The 21,639-nt window shown below is 39.0% G+C and overlaps 1 protein-coding gene across 1 annotated transcript in view; it reads right to left on the reverse strand.

The window, feature by feature from the left end:
* The window catches only part of LOC126456290 (nuclear migration and anchoring protein unc-84-like), a 227,512-nt gene that overhangs the window by 104,264 nt on the left and 101,609 nt on the right, over positions 1-21,639 (reverse strand). Inside the window, exon 6 of the mRNA XM_050092041.1 lies at positions 19,955-19,994. Coding sequence (XP_049947998.1) covers positions 19,955-19,994 — 40 coding nt within the window. The remainder of the gene's footprint in view (positions 1-19,954; positions 19,995-21,639) is intronic.

Here is a 21,639-nt window from a genome sequence, read left to right on the forward strand (position 1 = left end):
ACAATTATCAGTACCTATTCACTGTAGAGTGCACATACACATTTAAGCATGAGGTTTTAAAAAAACCAGTTAATTTTTATCATGTCACATGAAAGCTTGAATAATGATATTTCCAGGTATTTGAGAAAGATAAGTCTACAATGGTTAAAACATCATGGTTCACACTAAGCTACAGGTGAATTGAAGTACACAACACTAAAACATGAAGAAACGACATGATACTACTTGGATGATTAGTCGGTAGACATTATTTCAATGAAGCAAAAGTTCCTTGGCAGCTAGTCCATCATTGTACGAGCAACATTTACTCATAAATCCTGGAACCAGTAGATGAGTATTACCCTTTTTCCCTCCCAAACAAAGGAGGCGGTGCCAAGCATAACTAGGCCAGCAATCCGCAATGTTTTAGTCCTATTTTCAATGTTTTTCTCCCTCTTCTACCTAAGGAGGAAATGATCTCCCACATAAGTAATAAAAGCCTATCTATAAAATGAAACATATATGCATCATAATGAGTCATAATAATGTGATATGTAATTAATTTGTACATGAGATGTGAACGAAGAAAAGTTGAAATTAACAAACCAACTGTAGTAACAGAAAACAGTTAATCAAAATTTTATGACATTTTAGAACTTCAGAAATTTATTTTCATAATATAAGCGATGGATGGAATGTCAGCCATGGGTATAAGCTATCATATTATGTATATTGTCGTAACTCAATACTTGTATGAATTTTCATTGGAAACCAAACTCTATATGAAGAAATGAACTTTAAATACAAGCAATTTATACATTGTTTTGGATGACTATATGTGTCTTCCAACAAGTTCACGGTCAAGTGTGGTGACATGAACATGTGTGTGCAATGAAATAACTTCTGAGTATCGTGGCTCACAATGTTGAGATATTAACAAGTGAACTATAATTGTTAAAGCCGGTATGTACCTCATCGACAGACGCCTTTACATATGTCTGCTTGTGTCTGTATATGTGCGGATGGATATGTGTGTGTGTGTGTGCGAGTGCATACCTGTCCTTTTTTCCCCCTAAGGTAAGTCTTTCTGCTCCTGGGATTGGAATGACTCCTTACCCTCTCCCTTAAAACCCACATCCTTTCGTCTTTCCCTCTCCTTCCCTCTTTCCTAATGAAGCAACCGTTGGTTGCGAAAGCTTGAATTTCATTCAATTATTAGTACACGATTTTGTTTTTTACTCTTACACTGTTTCATATGCAGAAGGATGATGAAGATGTGCGACTTTAGATATGAAGTATTGCAAGCTCTATGTATCACATGTGTGCAAGAATAATATTATATGGAAAAACAGTATCAAGTATTTTTTATTTATTGAAGTAAGTGAAGGAACATATAAGGAAGATTTTCTTGATTATGACAAGCGTCGGTGTTCCCGGAGTCTGCCGCCTGCAGCTACAATTGAAGAAGTAAGAAACTAAGTGAAGTCGGATGTCCTGCGGAACATTTCTAGTAGCACAATCATGTTGTATCAGTTTAAAGAGTGTTTTCATATGCATATTTAGTAATATTTATTTATTCACTTTTTTTATTACAACACAAGTTTCTTATGTACAATTTTTTGATGTGGTCATGCTTCTGTTGCTATAACACATCACAAACATGGGAAAAACTAATATTCAATAACCCTGATTTCTGATGAGATTAATAAAAATGAAAAAAAAATTATAACAAAATCCTAAATAAATAAACTACAGCCTACACTATAGAGCTGTATATTGTTAACAATCTTTAAAAAAAAATAATGATTGATATAAGCACTAACGAAATCGGTAATGCTTCGCAATTGCTAAATATGTATGGGAATTGGCTATAAATCTGTATCTCCTTCCTCTCTGTCTATCTCCTTGTGATGTCCCCCCTCTTAATGTCCACCACCTTCTCCCCTTCTCCTTGTTCTCCCTGACCATCTCCTCCTCACGTCCTCTCTCTCTACATCTCCTCCTTCCCCTCTCTATGTTCATTTCCCCCTTTCCCATCTCTATGTCCAATTCCTCCCCCCTTTTCTGTCAATCTCCTCTTCCCCTCATACCCTCTGTCTGACCTTGAGTCTTGTTTGTTGGAATTATGTCCATACAAATGTTCATTTGAGCATCACAAAATTTTTAAAGTAAACTGGATAAGAAATTTGCGTGACCTTTGGTAACATGTTCACTGTGGGTATCACACATATAGGGTGTTTCACAATTCACGTCACACACTTACAGAGGTTGTAAAGGGAACTTAGTAGATCAAGTTTTACATTGGAAGTCACATCCAGAAATGCCATCCAGCGACTTTACAGAATGTCAAACTTATAGATGCCGGCATCTGTAAATGTGTGCATCTACAGGGTGATTCTGTGATAATGTTACAAACTTTTAAGGATAATATTATTCCATCCTCGATTTTCCATTTTTTGATTTAAACTTTCTGAGATGATGGAGAAGAATAAATGCATCAATCTGATGTAAGGGTTCTTCTACTGGAAACAAATGAAAGTTATAAGCGAAGACGTTTCATACCTTTGACAGTGGAATACATGTATTGGTAATGCTGTTGCTAAGACTGTAGGGCAGGCAACTTTCAGAGGCAGTAGTGTGGACTATAACAAGGAAAAATGTCTAGTTAACATGGGCTCTTAAATGCTTACCTGAGGGGATAGTCGGCAGCTTGTGGCCTAGTGGCTAGCATTGCTACCTCTGGATCACAGGGTCCCAGGTTCGATTTCTGGGTGGGTTGGGGATTTTCTCTGCCTGGGGACTGCATGTTTGTGTTGACCTCATCATTCATGAAAGTGGCTAGACTGGACTGTGCACAGATTGGGAATGCGTATGGGCGCTGATGGCTGTGCAGTAGCATGCCCTATAAAGCAAACATCATCCTCATCATATGAGGGGCTGGGTGCACTTGCTCATCTGAACAGAGGTAGGAGGTGATGGGTAGTCATATGGGACAGCTCTTGTACCTGGCCTGACCACAGGGGAAAGACCCTCGGGGGGCAAGATTGGAAGCAGGATTGGAATAGGGATGGATAAGAATATTCTGTAGGTTGGGTGGGCAGTGGGGCACTACTTAGGGTGTGTGAGTAGAATTTTGGGAGGGATATCCCTCACATCAGGACAAGATGAGAGGTGGTCAAAGCCCTGGTGGAGGATGTGGTTGAGTTTTTCAAGACCAGAGTGATACTGGGTAATCAGAGGAGTGATGGTCAGAGGCTGGTCAACAGGTTCACTAGTGTCAGAGGAACAGATGGCACAGGAGATTTGTTTACAGATGAGCTGGGTAGGATATTGTCTGTTAGCAAAGGCTCTTATAAGGTTATCAGTACACTTCAACAGCTCCTGTAGACGCAGTATCCATGGATGGCAAGGCTGTAAGGAAGAGACTTTTTAACATGAAACGGGTGACAGCTGCCAAACTGGAGGCACTATTCGAGGTTTGTGCACTCGATATGGACAGACATGTTTATGAGAGGTGGAGATTGACATCTAGGAATGTGGCTTGATGAGTTAAGAAGGTGAACGTAGAGACAGAGAAGAGAAGCATAAAGACCAACAGTGCAAGAGTTGGAGGTGATGAAACACAAATAGGAAAAGAGATGCGCTCCTGATGAGAGGGGATAGCGTCAGAACTTACAAAATTTGGTTGCCAAATGCATGCCCTAATAAATAACATACAGGAATGTGAAAGCATCCCAGAGGGCTGGAAAAGTGGAATAGTCTGACCTATAATTAAGAAAGGAGGAAAGTTAGGTGAAAAATATAGAGGCTTGACTTTATTGTTTACAGCCTATGAGATATTTTCAGGGGTGCTGAATGAAACGATGAAAAGGTGCACTAAAAATATCCTTGGAGAACACCAGCAGGGTTTCCAGCTAAATGGGGGCATTTCTGAGCACACGTTTGTTATTAGACAAATAATGGAAAATTTTATAAATGTGACACAGATACCCAATTACTGATGTTGATTTTAATCAAGCTTTTGATAGTGTTAACAGGCCGGCATTATGCAAAGTACTAAAAGAAATGGGCATCTGTGATCAGCTAGGAAGGCTAGATGTGTTACCAATGAAGACATGAAGGCAAAACTAAAGATGTATAACAAAATGACTAAGAATTTTAATTTTACAAATGGGGTGAGAAACACAGTGATGGTCTCTCTGCAGTTCTGTTTAACTTAGCACTGCACGGTCCGACACAAAAAATAGGTAAGGAAGGTACAGTAAGGATGAAATCCATTCATATATGAGCATATGTATATGATATTGCATCTGTGTCAAGAGATATAAACATCTTAAAGGAAATGTATGAAATAATAAAAGTGGAAGAAGCGAAAATTTTTCTTACTGGAAATGGAAACAGCACAACATTCTAATGCTAGAACACCACATACAATGATGATCTATTGTTTTGAAGATGTCAGTTGCTTTCACTATTTTTGAATTCTTTTAACCAGTCATAACAACATGAGGCAATATATAAAAGCAGGAAATATTGCTTATTAAGCTAACTTACAGGTATGTAAGAACTATCTAATAACAGCATCAGCAATCTTGTGCTACAAAAAGAACTATTGCTCAAAAGCTAATATGAATGCTGTTTTCTGTAACATGTTTCTGTGCTCCACCCATCGACCTGCTACAGTGAGTTGTCAACTTCCCCTTATTTTACAAATTGCTCAATTTGTGAATTTATAGTTGAGAGTATATTATTAGCTTGTATGACCTGTTTTTAGGGGAATAAATGTGTGTGGCAAAATAAAGAGACAGAAAGAACCTAAGGACATCTGAAAGAAAAACCTGTGAAAATGTATGGGTCTGTGAGAGAGACAGGGGGCTGTAGAGTAAGATACAACCATGAGATACAACAGCTTTCACAAGGGAGATTTATTAAATCTCAGCACTCACTGGTTAGGATGTATGGAATGGATGGCAGATGACAGGATGTGCGCATTAATAATGAAAGACAGACTGTATACCACCAGAACTACGGGCTGAGCGATAGCAAGATGACTAGACAACGTGTTGGCTGATATTACCAAGATGGAGATCTGAAGATAGAAGAGAACAGCAGAGTACAGAGATGAAGGGAGGTACATTGTTGATGAGACCAAAGCTGATAAAGGGGTGTAGTGCTGAAGTAGGAGGAGGAGGAGGAGGAGGAGGAGAAGGAGGAGGAAGTATACAAAGAATATCTCAACACTCTTTCTGAGACACATCTGAAATTCCTTTTACACCTGTCAAGTAATAACAGAAATTCCTAAACATAAAAGTACATAAAATAAGGGAAAGGCAACCACTTACCTATAGCAGACTCATGTGTGGTTCATAGAAACACATAACAGCAAACACTATTTACACTATATTTCAAGTTCTTGCTCTTTCTGTAGTATAAGTACACACATTCACATGCAACTTCTGTAGCCATGGGTTGTGTGTGTGAATGTGTATACGTTTAGTAGAAAAAAAGAGCAAGAATTTGAAAGCTAGTATGAATAGCGTGCTTCTAAGCTCCACACATCAGTTCACTGTAGGTGAATGGCTGCCTTTCCACTATTTTATGAGGGCTATTCAGAAAGTACGGAACGTTTCCATCTGATGCCGCTAGGCGTGCGCTGATCATGTATGTTTTGGTACGTGCATGCTCGGCAGCTCAGTTGGCATCCATCTGTGACAGCAGGAACATTTCTGCACATCTGGTTTTTTTCAATATTCGAATTTGAAAGGTGCACTGCAATTGAAGATCCCACCAGTAGTGAAGTGCGGTCTGTGACACAGTTTTTGTTGGCAAAAAACCTAAAACCTATAGAAATTTATTGTGAACTGTGCAAAGTGTACAGAAACAATGTAATGAGTGAATGTTCCATCCGGAAATGGTGCATTCGGTATAAAACTGGCTGAACCAATATTCGTGATGAAGAGAAGAGAGGACGCCCAAGCATTCTGACTGACGATCTTGTCGCTAAAGTTGATGAAACAATTCGTGGAAACCATCATTTCACAACAATGGAGCTTTCGCTTTCTTTTCCACAAGTTTCACGGACTTTGTTGATTGAAATTGTCACTCAAAAGCTGGGCTACCACAAATTTTGTGCACAATGGGTGCCCGAAATGCTTATAGATCATCATAAAGAATGGTGAAATGGGGCAATGTTGACATTTCTGGAGGCCTAATGCAAACATGGTGATTCATTACTGGATCAAATCATGGCTGTCATACTCACACAGGAAGCTGATGGGGATAGACGTCCTGTCACCTATGCTTTGCGTTGCCTTTCTGAGACTGAGAACAAATATTCCACCTATGAATTGGAAGCCTTGGCCGTCCTCTTTGTTCTGGGGAGGTTTAAATTTTACCTGGAGCATCAAGAATTTTGTTTGGAAACAGATAATCCAGCCTTGAGTTGGGTGCTGGCTCATCCTACAAAGACTGGACGTATCGCACGTTGGGCGGTGCGAATTTCAGCATTTCGGTTCCAGGTCAGGCACATATGTGGAGTTGATAACCAGGTCGCGGACGCTCTCAGCCATGTGTTTAATCATGAGCAAGAAGAGCTACAGGGTCACAATCAATTAATTGTAGGAAGTGTTCTTGGTGAAATCCCAGCATTGTTTGTTGACATTGCTAGTAAACAACACGAAGATCCTAGCTGGGCTCCCATAAGGGAGGCCCTCCTTTCTGGTAAGAACATTCTGTGATACAGTTTAAGTAAAGGTATCTTATGTAAGCATGTTGGTTTAAGACCGGCCAGTCCAAAATTTGTCTTCCTCAGCTGTTGGTGAACCCCATTTTCCAGTATTTTCATAACTCTGTTATGAGGGGCACTTGGGGGTGACTAAGACTCTGGAGAAGATTAGTCAGCAAAAGAAAATTTTTTGGCTGTGGTCCTTCTGCAAGCCATTGTTTTCCCAAAGCCAGCGTAGGTCACTGTTTGGATAAGCATGTTGTAAAATGTTTAATAACCTTGTACTGTCTGGCGGAGAGATCGAGCCAATTAATTTCATGGATGTCTGAAATGCGAGATTATGTTAATATTCGCCAATATCTGTTTTAATACGTAGGCTTATTTAACTTTAGTCATTGTTATTGTGTATATATTCTATGTTAAGGAGTTTAGTCCCCGCGGCATTGAAGTGCTCTATTTCACTACATTTAAGGTAGTGCTAGAGTTTCTATTTGGTAATCCGCCTAGCCACAACTGATGTTGGTTGCTCGGACTGTCTGAAATGTTGGGCCTATTGGGTAGAGACCGTTGCTGAATTGCTCTCCTCAGCTCTGAAGTCCCGTATTGATACTACGGCCGTAGCTCTACCAGAATCTTATTTGCAGAAGTTATCAATTCTTGTGAGCACAAATAAAGCTACCTTTGCCTCTGTAATTTTCGACCACTGCCCAGCAAGCTTTGGTTAATGATTAAAAATCGCCAACTGGTTTTCGTCCAACCTAGTGGCTCATGTTAGACGAGTTCCCTTTCTAGTTCGGGTAAATGTTTTCTCCTCCTGGTGGAGCCATCCTCTTTCCCGAGCCACGTTGGGGTAATAGTTGCCCGAGTGTCTATTTCCGCTCAATGTTCCAGGAGAATGAAATAAAGAGGTTAATTATCTACTCCCCCGTTATGCCCAAGAAAGGCGAGTTAGAGTAGTTCTGGATAACGTAAGTATTGACCACTATTAAGATAGTTCTAGGTTTGGAGAAACTGCTGTTCGGTAAAATTTAGCCTTCTGTGTTGGTAATCTGGCGTATTCCACAATACAATATTGTTATAGAACTGAAAGATTTGGTTTTGATACATTTGTAGAGACTTGACTTAATTATTTGCTATTGATGTTAATTGCTTTACATGAATCTTCTTTTATTTGAGGTTATAATTCTTAATGAGTGGTCGTCCTTAATGGTGTAACATTTAATGTACGTCTGATTATCCCCTATGTCACCTACTGACTTCATTCAGAAGTTTATGGGACCTTATTAACCATTGATCTTTATTGTTTATGGTCTTAAAAAATTATATAGAATAATTTTAGATTCCTTTTGTTTATTAAGTAATTCTTAAGTTAGATAGCAAATATTACTAGAGTAAATATTCTCTCATTGTCACACTTGCTTGTTCTGTGGTTTACACTGAAGGGTGTGGCAATAAATCCAAAATCTAAAGTGGAGTGTTGGGGGGAATTAATCATTTCCCTTATCATTACCATTAAAGATAACTGATTGTTTGTTGCTTGTTATTGAAATAGGTAGGGAGAATAGTTTATTGATTGACCACATAGAAAGAGTATATCACCAAGATGAAGAACTGGCTTGCAACGCAGCACTTTGATGTTGACGCGGAACGCCAGGTGGGTGTAACTCGCTGGCTGAAGACTCATGCGGAAGAATTTTAAGACAAAGGTCTTTCAAAGCTTGTCCACCAGTATGATAAGTGCCTCAATGTGTTTGGTGACTGTATGGAAAAGTAGTATGTCAGTCGCTCTTTCAGATGTATACAGGGTGATTCAAAAAGAATACCACAACTTTAGGAATTTAAAACTCTGCAACGACAAAAGGCAGAGCTAAGCACTATCTGTCGGCGAATTAAGGGAGCTATAGAGTTTCATTTAGTTCAGCTTGAGGCGCTGTTGACTAGGCGAAACAGATGAATCTTTTGTTTCAAAGATTGTGTTTAGTGATGAAGCAACTTTCCACACTAACGCGAAAGTCAACTGTCACAATGTCTGTATATGGGGCACTGAGAATCCGCGGGAAACAACTCAGTATGAGTTGACTCAGTGACTCGCCTAATGTGAACGTTTTCTGTGCCATTTCAGACAATAAAGTTTTTGGTCCCTTTTTCTTCGAAGGTGCTACTGTAACTGGACTACAGTATGTGGAGATGTTAGAGAATTGGCTGTTCCCTCAGCTCGAACAAGAAGCACAACAATTCATATTTCAGCAGGATGGAGCGCCACCACATTGGCACTTATCTGTCCGTAACTACCTGAACGTCAACTACCCGAGGCGATGGATCGGCCGCCAGGCAGCCCGTGACAGAGCACTTCATCACTGGCCTCCAAGAAGCCCTGATCTTACCCCCTGTGATTTTTTCTTATGGGGGTATGTTAAGGATATGGTGTTTCGGCCACCTCTCCCAGCCACCATTGATGATTTCAAACGAGAAATAACAGCAGCTATCCAAACTGTTACGCCTGATATGCTACAGAGAGTGTGGAACGAGTTGGAGTATCGGGTTGATATTGCTCGAGTGTCTGGAGGGGGCCATATTGAACATCTCTGAACTTGTTTTTGAGTGAAAAAAAAACCTTTTTAAATACTCTTTGTAATGATGTAGAACAGAAGGTTATATTATGTTTCTTTCATTAAATACACATTTTTAAAGTTGTGGTATTCTTTTTGAATCACCCTGTATAATAAAATGTATTTCTTGTATTTAGTTTTTTTTTAATGCCAAAATGGTTCCTACTTTCTGAATAGCCTTCGTACATATTCTTAGGTCTGTAGACACTATCTAAAATAACATATGTGTCTTCCCTACCAAGAAATACCCATATGAATGTTACTATCATTAATAAATGTTGGTGTGGTAATGAATCAAATGCTTTTTGGGAGTGATGAAATACTACATCCATCTGGTTATCTTGAACCTTGCCATTCAGAACATCGTGTGAGAAAAGTGTTAGTTGGTTTTGCAAGACTTTCGCCAACCCCCCCCCCCCCCCCCCCCCCCCCCATAGAATCCTTGTTAGTTGGTATGGAGGCAATCATTCTGTTCAAAATTGCTATTATATCAAATTGTTTACGACTGGGCTAGTGGCCCCACATTCTTCTTCTCATCAACAGATGGCAGTACTCTTGTCACTCTGGTGTACCAGTTTTATTTCCTGTTTCACATACGCTACTGTATGCTCTGTGCTCGCTGGTAGCAAACTGCATCTTGCACTCGTCCACCACGGCTTGTGAAGTCACAGCACCAAGAGTAAGTTTCCTGGTATTCTTGGCATATTTCTCTAGGCAGCCAGTCATCTGTAGTACTGTCTGGAGTCACTTTGGCATCGACTAAAGTTTCACAGCATCTAGTCCGACTGGTAGTTATTTAAATTTTTTATGAAATCTTCTTTTTGTTTTCATGTGTATTGTTGCATGTAAAAGTTGACTCACACCTCTTGCTATTTTCAGTACGACAATTGAAGATGAGCGTATAAGAGCCCAAAACCGGTCGTGTCCTAAATAAAATAACCTTACAACCATAGCAGTAGAATGTTACAGTTGATACAATCAGTGGACTAACAACATGACGGAAGAAGCTAAAGGATAAAATTTTCTTGTTTAGTTCCACCACAACAGAGTCTGTGAGATTATGTCTGTTTCCTGTCTAGAGAACTATTTACAAAATCCAACCTGACCTGTTTGTAAAATGTTATTCTCAGAAAGGAATGGTTTTAATATGCCATCAACAATGAAGTCATAAGAGACAAAGAACAATTCAAACTGGACCACACCATTTCAAAGTAACTGCCTCAGCATTTCCTTAGGCAGTTTAAGGAAATCAGAGAAAATCTAAATCTGGATGGATCGCAATACAAATACAATATTTCACAACTGTGCCACTTCGTTCAATAAATGGTTACAGAAATATGGTTCCATGTTCTACTGTAAATTACTCTACAATAGTTTTGAGATCATGGGATCAAGGAAGATGGGCCTATAATTAGAAGTCATGTGCATATCTCTACATTTATAAATGGGCATCACTATCACATACATAAACTCCACTGTGAGCTGGCATAAGCCGTAATTTGATTTGCCTTAAGTTTCCCTTCAGTTGGAATGAGCTGTTACTGGTATGGTCATAATAGTTGCATCTGCTGCTAAGAGTTACAATACACGTTTTCTGCTTAAAATAAATTGCAGTGTTATTGGTTTTTTATCTTTGCCAGTATGACAGAAATTTTATAGATCTGTAAACTCTGCACCTTGCTTTGAGTCAGCCTCTTATTTCTTCAAGATACACTGCATACATACATCGATCAGTCACAACATTATGACCACCGACCTGTTGTTGATATACACCAGTCCAGGTGATAGCAGTGTTAGCTGGTGATGAACGACTGCCAGTCAGACACCTGCATGGTGCATGTAGTATCAGTGAGCGTGCTGTCTGTGTGTAGAATGGGACAGGTGTGTGATCAATCCAACTTTGACTGAGGGCAGATTATGATGGCCCAGAGGCTCACCCCATGAGCATCTCATCTCAGAAATTGCAAGGCTTGTCAGGTATTTGAGGATTGTTGTGTCTTCAACACATGGCGAAATGAAGGTGAAAGTACATCCAGACATCATGGGGTTGGGTGGCCCTCCTCATTACAGATGTCGGACGCCATAGGCTGGGCAGACTGGTAAAAGGTGGTGAACTGTGGCAGAACTAACATCAGAGTTTAATGCTGGGCAGAGTACAAGTGTGTCTGAACACACAGGGCACTGAACACTGCTAACCCATGGGCCTCCGCAGCTGATGACCCAAGCACGTTCTAATGCTTTGGACAACTTAAAGTGGTTAAGTATGTGTGTAAACTTCCACTTCTTTAACGATACGACTTACTTGAGATGGTCAGCTGACTTTCCTTGCTGGTTAGCTTGCTGCTGCAACCCCCTTTTCTCTTCTTCTAGGAACAGGAATTTCTCAAGACTCTTTCTACTTATAAAAATAAGCACACGTACGCAGTTTCTTTGCTTCACTTCACAATGTATATTTGAACATCAAACTTATACAAAACTCATTCTTCACACAAACAAACACTATCAAGTAAGTCTCTTCGAATGTCCAAATGTTAGAAACAGAGTTCATTTACACATAAGGAAAGGTTGGCTTAAAACTCAAGTCCATTCCCATTCTGAATCTGAACACGTCTTATACTCTCCATGTCCAAAACAAACATTAATTAAAAGTCTTTTTCCAACTCCATTGTTCTTTTGTCACTACCATCATCAAAGTTACAGAACAGCACTGAATACATAAACATTCCTTGTTCTTTCACCACGGCTTCCATGGCACGACCAGCAAACACTTGTTGGTGCCGTTCAACCACCGTGTCTATAGTAGTATTCATCTATTACATAGGTTTATACACATATATTTTTTTTCTTTTCTTTTCTTCACCTATAAATATTTTTTTAATTAGAACATAAGCATTTATTTATGATTTCAGTCTGCATTATTATTACTTAGGAATTGTGAGGTCTCTTTCTTTAACTCCAAATCAAACTTCAGGTGTTCTTGATACCTGAATACTTTATTCTTTATTCTAATTCTTTGTACTACTTCTCTAATTCTTAATAGTCTCAATAGTCTCATTATTTATAGACTGTAGTTTGGAGGAACTCTGGGCAAAATAAAAGTGTTCCATTTGACATTCGTAAACTTACCTAAAACGTGATAATGTTAGTGTTACACAGAATTCAAACTTAGCAGAATAATCCTATAAAACAGTGACTTCTGTCATTATACTGTCCCCTCCTGCTAGGATCAGTACCTAAACCTTACTTGTGGGTTGACCATAGGAGTGGACTTCCTCTTTCCATTCTGGTAGGTACGCCCCTTTATTCAGTATTCCTATTTTGTAGGTCACAGGTAGTTCTATCCCCATGTAGGTACACCTTCCCTTTATATTCAGTAAATGCCGAGTACAACCCCCCCCCCCCCCTATCCTTTCTGAGTAGTCCTCACGGTTCATTACCCCCAGTATACATTCCTATGTATACTATAATTACATATTTTCTGGTAAAACTACAAATCTATCCTACACTTCGCATTCATTTCTTCATTACTCATCAACTCCCTAGAGTCCTCCTCTACTCATCAACTTCTATACCTGTAACAGATACCATGTCTGGATGTACTATTCAGTAGACAATATGTTTACTTAGGCTATACAAGTCCCTCTATCCTACCATTCTTTGGCTTATATTCTCTTTCATTACTCATGCCCCCTTCTTATGTACACTCATTGTAGAATTATCATAGTTCATAGTTCTTCTCTCTGTCTCTCTCTCTCTCTATTAGGTCCTCAAATGAGAAGTAAGAATAGAAATAAATAGAAATTGTTGCTAAGATCGAAGAGGAGAAAGAAGATAGCCCAAAAGACAGAAAACTCATCTCCTCCCACCCCCCCCCCCCCCCCGCCCCCCCTTCCCCTGGATCCTTACCTCGTCAGTACTTGAGAGAGAAGTCTAAGGTGGTTTGGTGTTAAATCGGCTCCTACAGAACGGACATTCCTACCTTCACCCTTGAGGTCCCTGAAAGAAATCTTAGCAATGCTATGGAAACGGCAAATGGTGAAGAATCAGACAATCAGGCACACTTGTTTGCGAGGGTTGTTTGAAAGGTGTGGTGTGTGTTTTGTGTTAGTCATGATTTATGTGTTCTCGAGACGATGCTGTTATCCACAATACCCACCCCTTTCCAAAACTGATACAAACCCTCCCATCTACATGACATCTCATAAAAGGTATAAAATATTTTGTACAAAGTAGAAAATTTATACACTATGGTATAACAGTTGTTCAAATTTTGACCTGATATTACTTTTTTCCTGATCCTTAATATCCCATTCAGCTTATTTTGTCTACAGATCACCTTTTATCCGTGGTTCTCTTAAGGCAGTCCTTGGGTTACAGTCATATCTTGTTTCCTAGGTAATCAGATTATAGGATAGTTTAAGAATTCAGAAACAGATGACAGAATAGTTTAAGATTTGAAGGGAATTCAGTGCAGGAAAACTATTTTGGAAGAAACACTGAAAACAACTTGGGATCCAACAATCGTCACTCCACCCGTTAATTCAGAATGTTAACATCCATGGGGGATATTCAACTTTACGTCTTTCACATTGTAATTCCCCTTTTCTGATCCAGTTGTAGGATCCACTACAAATAATGTCTTGGGATGGATTACCGTTTGTACTCGATATGGTTCTTCATATTTTTGGAAAAACTTCTGTGTTTCTTTCTTCATGGCAGAGCTTTGAAGATACTGTTTTATAAGAACAAGGTCATCGACCTTGTACTGAAGTTCTACAGCTTTCTCATTATGCTTACTCACCCTCTGTTAGGCCTTGTCAACTAAATTCTTAGAAACGATTTCCTGGTTCAATTCGTAATTGACACTTGGTTGTTCAAGCAATTAAAACATTTAATTAGAGGTTCTACTACAAAAGGTTTGCCTATTACTTCTAAAGGTGTTAACCCTGTTGACAAATGTGATAATTCATTTAGAATAAGTTCACAGTCTTTAATTTTCGTTGCCCATAAAGTATGTTTTTCATGGCAGTATGTAAGCCATAGTTTTCCAGTTTCTTTCATAACTCTTTCACATGGATTCAAGGACAGGTTATAGTTGGATATTAGTACTTGATGAATACCTTCCCAAGCTAGAAACTCTCTAAATCCGCCACTCACACACTGTAAATCATTATTGGTGAGAAACCATTTTTGTTTACCTACCTCCAGAAAGTATTGTTGTAAACAGTGTACAACTGTCTGCGTATTTGGTTTTTTGATGGGATATAGCTTAACATACTTTGACCAACATTCTATGATAACCAAGATGTGTGACATTCCTCCCTTCTCTTTTGGATTTGGTCCAAAAAAATCTGCTGTTGTGAGATCGTGTAACGACTTAGGAATAATCAGATATGTTTTGTACTTAACATGAGTATTATTCTCTTTCATCTTCTGACAGATTTCACAGGTTCTAATTAAAGGTGTTACTTTATGCCCTAGCTTCCTAAAACAATAAAACTTGTTCAAATGAGCTATACACTTTTATATCCCAAACTATCCATACCTTGTATGAACATACCACACAAGTGCATCTTCCATTGCCTTAGGAATGCATAAATGCCAATGTTGCAATGTCACACTGTCTCTCCAAAACAAAGTTTAAGATGACTTTAAATTCTAATAACCAATCTAAACCAAATAAAACATCTCTATTTATATTTTCTACTATCAATAGCGTTTGATGAAATAATACATTTCCAATGCTGCAATTCACTTGTGTTTCGTGTTTCACATCCTTAATTTTCGTCCCTGTTATACCGACTACGTAAACTCCAGTTACTGGTAACAGCGGTTAGTATTATTTAGTCTTTAATGAGTTAAAGAATATGCTAGATGTGAGTGATACTTCACTCCCTGAGTCTCTAAATATGTTAATTTCAGAAGTCTCCACGGTCCCTGCTATTATAGGTTGTGTATTGTTGATAATTATGTTTTGTTCTTCCAGCAGTAACCATTCTTTTGTCAATATTTTGTGCGTGAAATTAACATACTTTTCATTAACTAGGACTCCTAGTGTATCTCTACGACCTGGGCCCCGGCCCTGGATCCAGATCACACTACGGTTTCCTCATTATCAGTAATCACAGGTTGGTTGCCGAATCTAGAAACTACCTTACCACTTTGTGTTCTACTGCTACTTGGTACAAATTCCTGAAAAGTTACTGGACCTAAATTCGAAGGCGGATGTTTCTTTTGATAATTGTCACTACCATTTTTTCTGTTGCATTGGTGTACTCTAGCTAGGTTAGCCTCATGTTTTTTTTTTTTTTTTTTTTCAATTATTACCACTATTCCTTTTGTAATTCGGATTTTCCCCTTGCTGTGGAGTTTCATTATGGTCTTTATTTATGGCATCTAGAGCACCAACGAAAGATAACAATTCTCCAACCATTTTCCAGCCACTACACAAGATGTCTTTCCTTGCATAGTTGGGTAAAAATCTACTTAAAATTCTAGCCAATCCCTCTTCCTACATTGGTTTATCTAAATACTTCGCCCGTGTTAAATGCCATTCGAAATATTTTCTCATAGTACCCCATGTATTATTGTAATATTTTGGGTCCCACAAATCTGATATTAACTTCTCTTGTGCACTAGGCAACCAGTATTTCACTTTATATTTCTTCTGGAAGTCTCCCCAAGAAGAAAAGTTCTCAATATTTACAATACCCCATTCTGAGGCTTCCCCTAAAAGGTACCCCACAGCAAATTCAATTTTCTTAGAATCTTCCCAGTTCTTTAACAAAGCTTGATTGAATCTTTTCAAAAAATGAGTTGCATGTACATCCCCGTCCGACTTAAACTTAGGGAATTGTCTCGATAACCCTGAATTCACTCCCCATTGCAAATCAGTAACTACTTCACTAGTTAACACAACATTCGGTGAAGTTGTCCATTTTTCCACATTGTCCTGGGTAAGTTTGAATTCTTTCCAGAAGTCATCTATAACCTTTCATGTATCTGAAAGTTCGGAAGAAACAGTAGGCGATACGTTCCCGTAGGTTACTCTCGGGGCAACTTTTCGATCTATCATTTTCCTCCACTTGTTCCTCCAAACTACTTACATTTATAATGTCTGAATTCACTAGTTTCTCTTTAAAGTTTCTTTTTACCTTATCTACTTGTGATTTAACGCCTGTAATTTGCGATTGGATTATTGGCATTAACCTATCTTGCTTGTCGACGCACTCTTTTAAAGTGTGCAACCCTTGCTTTACAACATCAAACTTATTTTCAAATGAGCCTAACTTTTCATTTATTTAAGATTTGACCATATTACGTTTTTCCTCAACATCAAAATCTAATTTCTTTGTCAAACCCTGGATTCTTTTTCTGAATAAAGTCAGTGAACAGTTGATTTACATGGAGGTTTAAAGAGTTAGTTACTTCATCTTTAATTCTAATTCCAAATCCTTTACTTTATTATTTAAATCATCAAATTCAGTCTTTAAAGCCCGCATGCTTTCACATAAATTACCAAATTCTTTGTTTTGCGATTCTACTTTGGCATTTAGCAAATATGATTGAGAATTTACTGAACCTAGTTCTTTCTTTAGAGTTTCATTCTGAACATATAGAAGCTTCATTTAATTGTAAACTCTGGGCTTCTAGTTTATCATTTAGTTCCTTTCTTAATGCCACTGAATCTGCACCCTGTGCATCTAATTTAGCATTTTGAGCTTTGATTAGGTTTACCAACTCAGACCAGTCTGCCATTTCTCTACTGACTCTCATAGCCATAGCTGCTTCTTGAGTTTTTTCCATTTGCCCTAAGTTATCCATATTCTTATTAGCTTTATACCTAGTAATCATTAAAAAAAAATTCAACACTGAGTATAATAACTACAGTAATATTGTTCACTTAACAGTTCTCACTAGTTTGTACTAAAACAATAAAGCTCTGTTTTACACTCAGCCGGCGTAGAGTTTAGGCTGCGTTGGCAGCAACTGGTGCTGGTGGCATCGATTGTTGATTTCTACGTAGGTGTTGGTGAGTGGATGTGGAAGCAGGTCAGCACTGGTGGACAGCAACTGGTGCAGGAGGCATCGGATGTTGTTTGCCACATCTGCGTCCTTGCAATGCATGTGAGAGCTGTCTACTCCCCACCGGATCTTCTTAGTTGAATAGTTCCCGGTATATCTCTTCTTAGTCTAATAAGTCGAGGTCTTCTCCCCGTTCCTTTAACATTATTACTTTCTTACGTCTTCCCTTTTTTTGCATTTACTAATTTTTCACCATTTGAATTTTTAGGCAGAATCCAATTCTGTGAACTGGTTCTTTGGTCTTGTTATGCTTGGTTGCTATGGCAACACATAATAACTTCTTATCTCGTTTTTGTCAGTTTTCTTCTGTCCTTTCACACAGGTCAACACGTTCTAATGCTTTGGATGACTTGAAGTGGTGAAGTATGTGTGTAAACTCCCACTTCTTTAATGATACGACTTACTTGAGATGGTCAGTTGACTTTCCTTGTTGGTTAGCTTGCTGCTGTAACCTCCTTTTCTCTTCTTCTCCAAAGTATACCTGCTAGGAACAGGAATTTCTCAAGACTCTTCATACTTATATAAAAAAAAAGCACACGTACACAGTTTCTTTGCTTCACTTCACACTATATATTTGAACATCAAACTTTTACAAAACACATTCTTCACACAAACAAACACTATCAAGTAAGTCTCTTCGAATGTCCAAAAGTTAGAAACAGAGTTCATTTGCACATAAGAAACGGTTGGTTTAAAACCCAAGTCCATTCCCATTCTGAGTCTGAACACACGCCTTATCCTCTCCATGTCCAAAACGAACATTAATTAAAAGTCTTTTTCCAATTCCATTGCTCTTTTGTCACTAACATCGTCAAAGTTACAGAACAGCACTGGATACATAAACATTCCTTGTTCTTTCCCTATAGCTTCCATGGTGTGACTGGCAAACACTTGATGGTGCCGTTTGACCACCGTGTCTACAGTTGTCTCACGATAAACTTCAAACCTGCACACACAGACAGGTGATGTGCAGTAAATAGGGTCTCTCACACTTACATTTAAAATGTTGTTTGTTCGAGATGGTAGAAGGCTGAGTGGTTCTAAAATTTATGCGGATATACTCGAAAGGCTACAATGTGCCAATGTTAATACCACAACACTGGCAACTATGAATGAAATGGGCATGTGACCATTGGCACTGGACGTTAGTGCAGTGGCAGAGCATCGCATGGTCTGATGGATTCTGATAATTTCTTCATCATGCCAATGGGAGGGCATGACTCTCCATTATCTTCCAAGGGAACCGGTCCTCAACACCTGTACAGCGGGACAGAGACAAGCTGGTGGCAGCTCCATTATGCTCTGCGAAACATTCACGTGGGGCCTCCATTGGTCCAGTGCAGCATGCAAGGCACAATGATGGCCATGGAGTCTAATACACAGATTGCAGACCAGGTACACCCTTTCATGACGAACATGATTCCCTATGGCAGTGGTATTTTTTAATAAGATAAATGCACCATGTCGAAAGTCCAGGGGTGTAATGGAGTGGTGAGTGGTTTGAGGAACACAGTGGCAAGTTCCAATTGATGCACTACCCTACCCCATACAACCCCACCCCCCTGCAACTCGTCAGACCTGAACCCGATCGAACACATCTGGGATGTGATTGAATGTGGTGGCAGAGCTCATCACCCCCCTCCCCCTCCCAGAATTTAGGGGAATTAGGTGACTTGTGTGTGCAGATGTGATGCTAACTCCCTCCAGCCACCTACCAAGGTCAACTGCTTCCATGCCATGACAGGTCGCTGCTGTCATCTGTGCCAAAGGTGGACAGACGGGCTGTTGGGTAGATGGTCATAATGTTCTGGCTGATCAGTGTATGTGCGTTCCATAATTTCTAGTACAGGCTCATGGAATTTGTAGAGGGGACTTAGTAGATAAAGTTTTGATACGGAACTCATGCCTAGAAATTTACTGTTTGGATTTAAAATAAATTTGATGACTGGGTCACTTCCAGCTCTCCACTTCATGGCATACACACAAACCGAGAGGCGGGTGCCATTGTCAGTCCATATAGTATTTTTGAAGTTATTTATTTACCATTTCCATCTAGCTACGACAACAGTTGCAAGGAACTGGTACATTCACAACCGGGAGGGTTGGCTGTGGTGCTCCACAGACAGACTGCACTCATGGCTTACGAGAATGTCGATTAACAATGCGGGAGATGATAGATTGCCACTTACCGTAAAGATAACAAGCTAAGTTGCAGATAGGCACAATTACAAGACAATATGTATTCTTTAGGCCACAGTCTTCATTGACAAAAGAATAACACACACCATTTATTCATGTACTTCAAAATTATGTTACATCCAAATGGTACATTTCCTGACAGGGGTTCCCAAACAAAATTTCATCTACTAATTCCCCTCTACTACCCGTAAAAGCCTGTAATAGAAATTGTAAAATGGCCTGTATATTTGTATATACTAGTTAGTTTAAGTTGTAGAAAAAGTGAGAGAGGAAGCTATTTGTTACTGAAGTAACTAATTCATCTGTAGCTTAAGTTAAATTTGGACATTATTCAACCAGAAGCAAACAGAATACTTACCTTTCTTCTTAGCCATTGCCACAGTGACATCATCCTTTGGCTGCTGAAAAGAGGGAAACAAAATTTTACAGAACCAATAATAGGGGATATTATTACGAGGGTGATTTGAAAAGTTCTCGCAATCACCACAAGAGGTCAGCAATAGTGCAATGAGTTGTTCACTTGATATTCATTGGACTGTTGCCTGTAAACACATGCCACATCAGTGCTCTTGGAAGAGTGCTGTGGTGGTGACGTGGCTCTGTTGTTGTTCCTGCGTAGTGATTTGTGAAGATGGAAAAAGTCGAGATTCGAACAGTGATAAGTACTTCATAAAGGAAGGTATGAAAGCAAAGAACATTCATGCCAATTTCCAGAATACACTGGGGGATTCTGCTCCTTCATATTCAACTACTGCCAGTGGACAAATGAATTTAAATTTGCTCGGGAGAGCTTAGATGATCATGCATGCAGTGGTCAGTGAAGATGTGTCACTACTCTAGAAATCATTGCAAAATGGTCATGGAGGATCACTGATTGAAAGTGCGTGAAATTGCTCATGCTTGCCAGATGTCACTTGAAAGGGTATATCACATTTCAACTGAAGAATTAGAAATGAAAAAATCACCTGCAAGATGGGTGCTGCGACTTCTGAAGCGCAACCACACACATGTGCCATTGCCATGGCAAAATTACAAGAACTAAGGCATGAATTGTTGCCACAGCTGCCTTATTCACCTGATATGGCTCTGTCAGACTTCCATCTCTTCGCAAAATGGGAAATTTTTCTTGGTGGACGAAGATTCACTTCAAACGAAGAATTGATAGCCAGAGTTGACAACTATTTTTGCAGGCCTGGAGAAAACTCATTTCGGAGATGGGATCAAGGCACTGGAACATCGTTGTACCAAGTGCATTAACCTACAGACTACATTGAAAAATAAAAAAGTTTCAGTGATGTACGTACTTTTTTTCTATTCCATTCCGAGAACTTTTCAAACCACCTTTGTAAAATTAACAGTTGATATAACTACGTATTCATTTAAACAATGATATGTGTAAACTAAAGTGGCAGTTATTTCCATTTTCGCCATAGCAGCATGTATTTAATGTTAATATGAACATTTTAGCCCAGTATTTGCTACTTCACACTTCCCAGTTCACAACATTTTCATGCTGATATTGACATGAGCAGTACTAATGAACAGGTCTCGTATCTCTATCACCACAAGCAAATACAGTTTACCGAGGAAAGACATCATTCTAGATGGGAGCAATTCTTTTTAATGGGTAGTTTCTACTGAAGAACTGACTTCACAGAATTGGCTTGCTTGTTGGAGCTTTCCCATCAAATACATTGTTTCAAAATCTTATGGGAGTACATCTGGGACATTATTACTTTTTCTTCCTGCATTTTGACTGACTTTTGAATGTATCATTGGACATATTTATTCCATCTGACATAATCTAATCTACAAAGTTACATAAAACATGCAGTAAGTGTCATTCATAAACAAAATTACTACCAGGAAGATGCAAATCCATAATGATTATGTGACAGATAGTTGGTCATTCAAATTGTGAGGTGGTAAAGACTCATAAAGAAAATTCTTATGGAATCTTATAAGAGATGTGTTTGGAATTGGCATACTGGCTAAACTGCAACTCTCTTTTCAGTTGATTATGTCATCTGCTAGTCATATATC

Source organism: Schistocerca serialis, chromosome 2 (assembly GCF_023864345.2).
Source record: "Schistocerca serialis cubense isolate TAMUIC-IGC-003099 chromosome 2, iqSchSeri2.2, whole genome shotgun sequence".
In the NCBI taxonomy this organism is placed as follows: Eukaryota; Metazoa; Arthropoda; class Insecta; order Orthoptera; family Acrididae; genus Schistocerca; species Schistocerca serialis.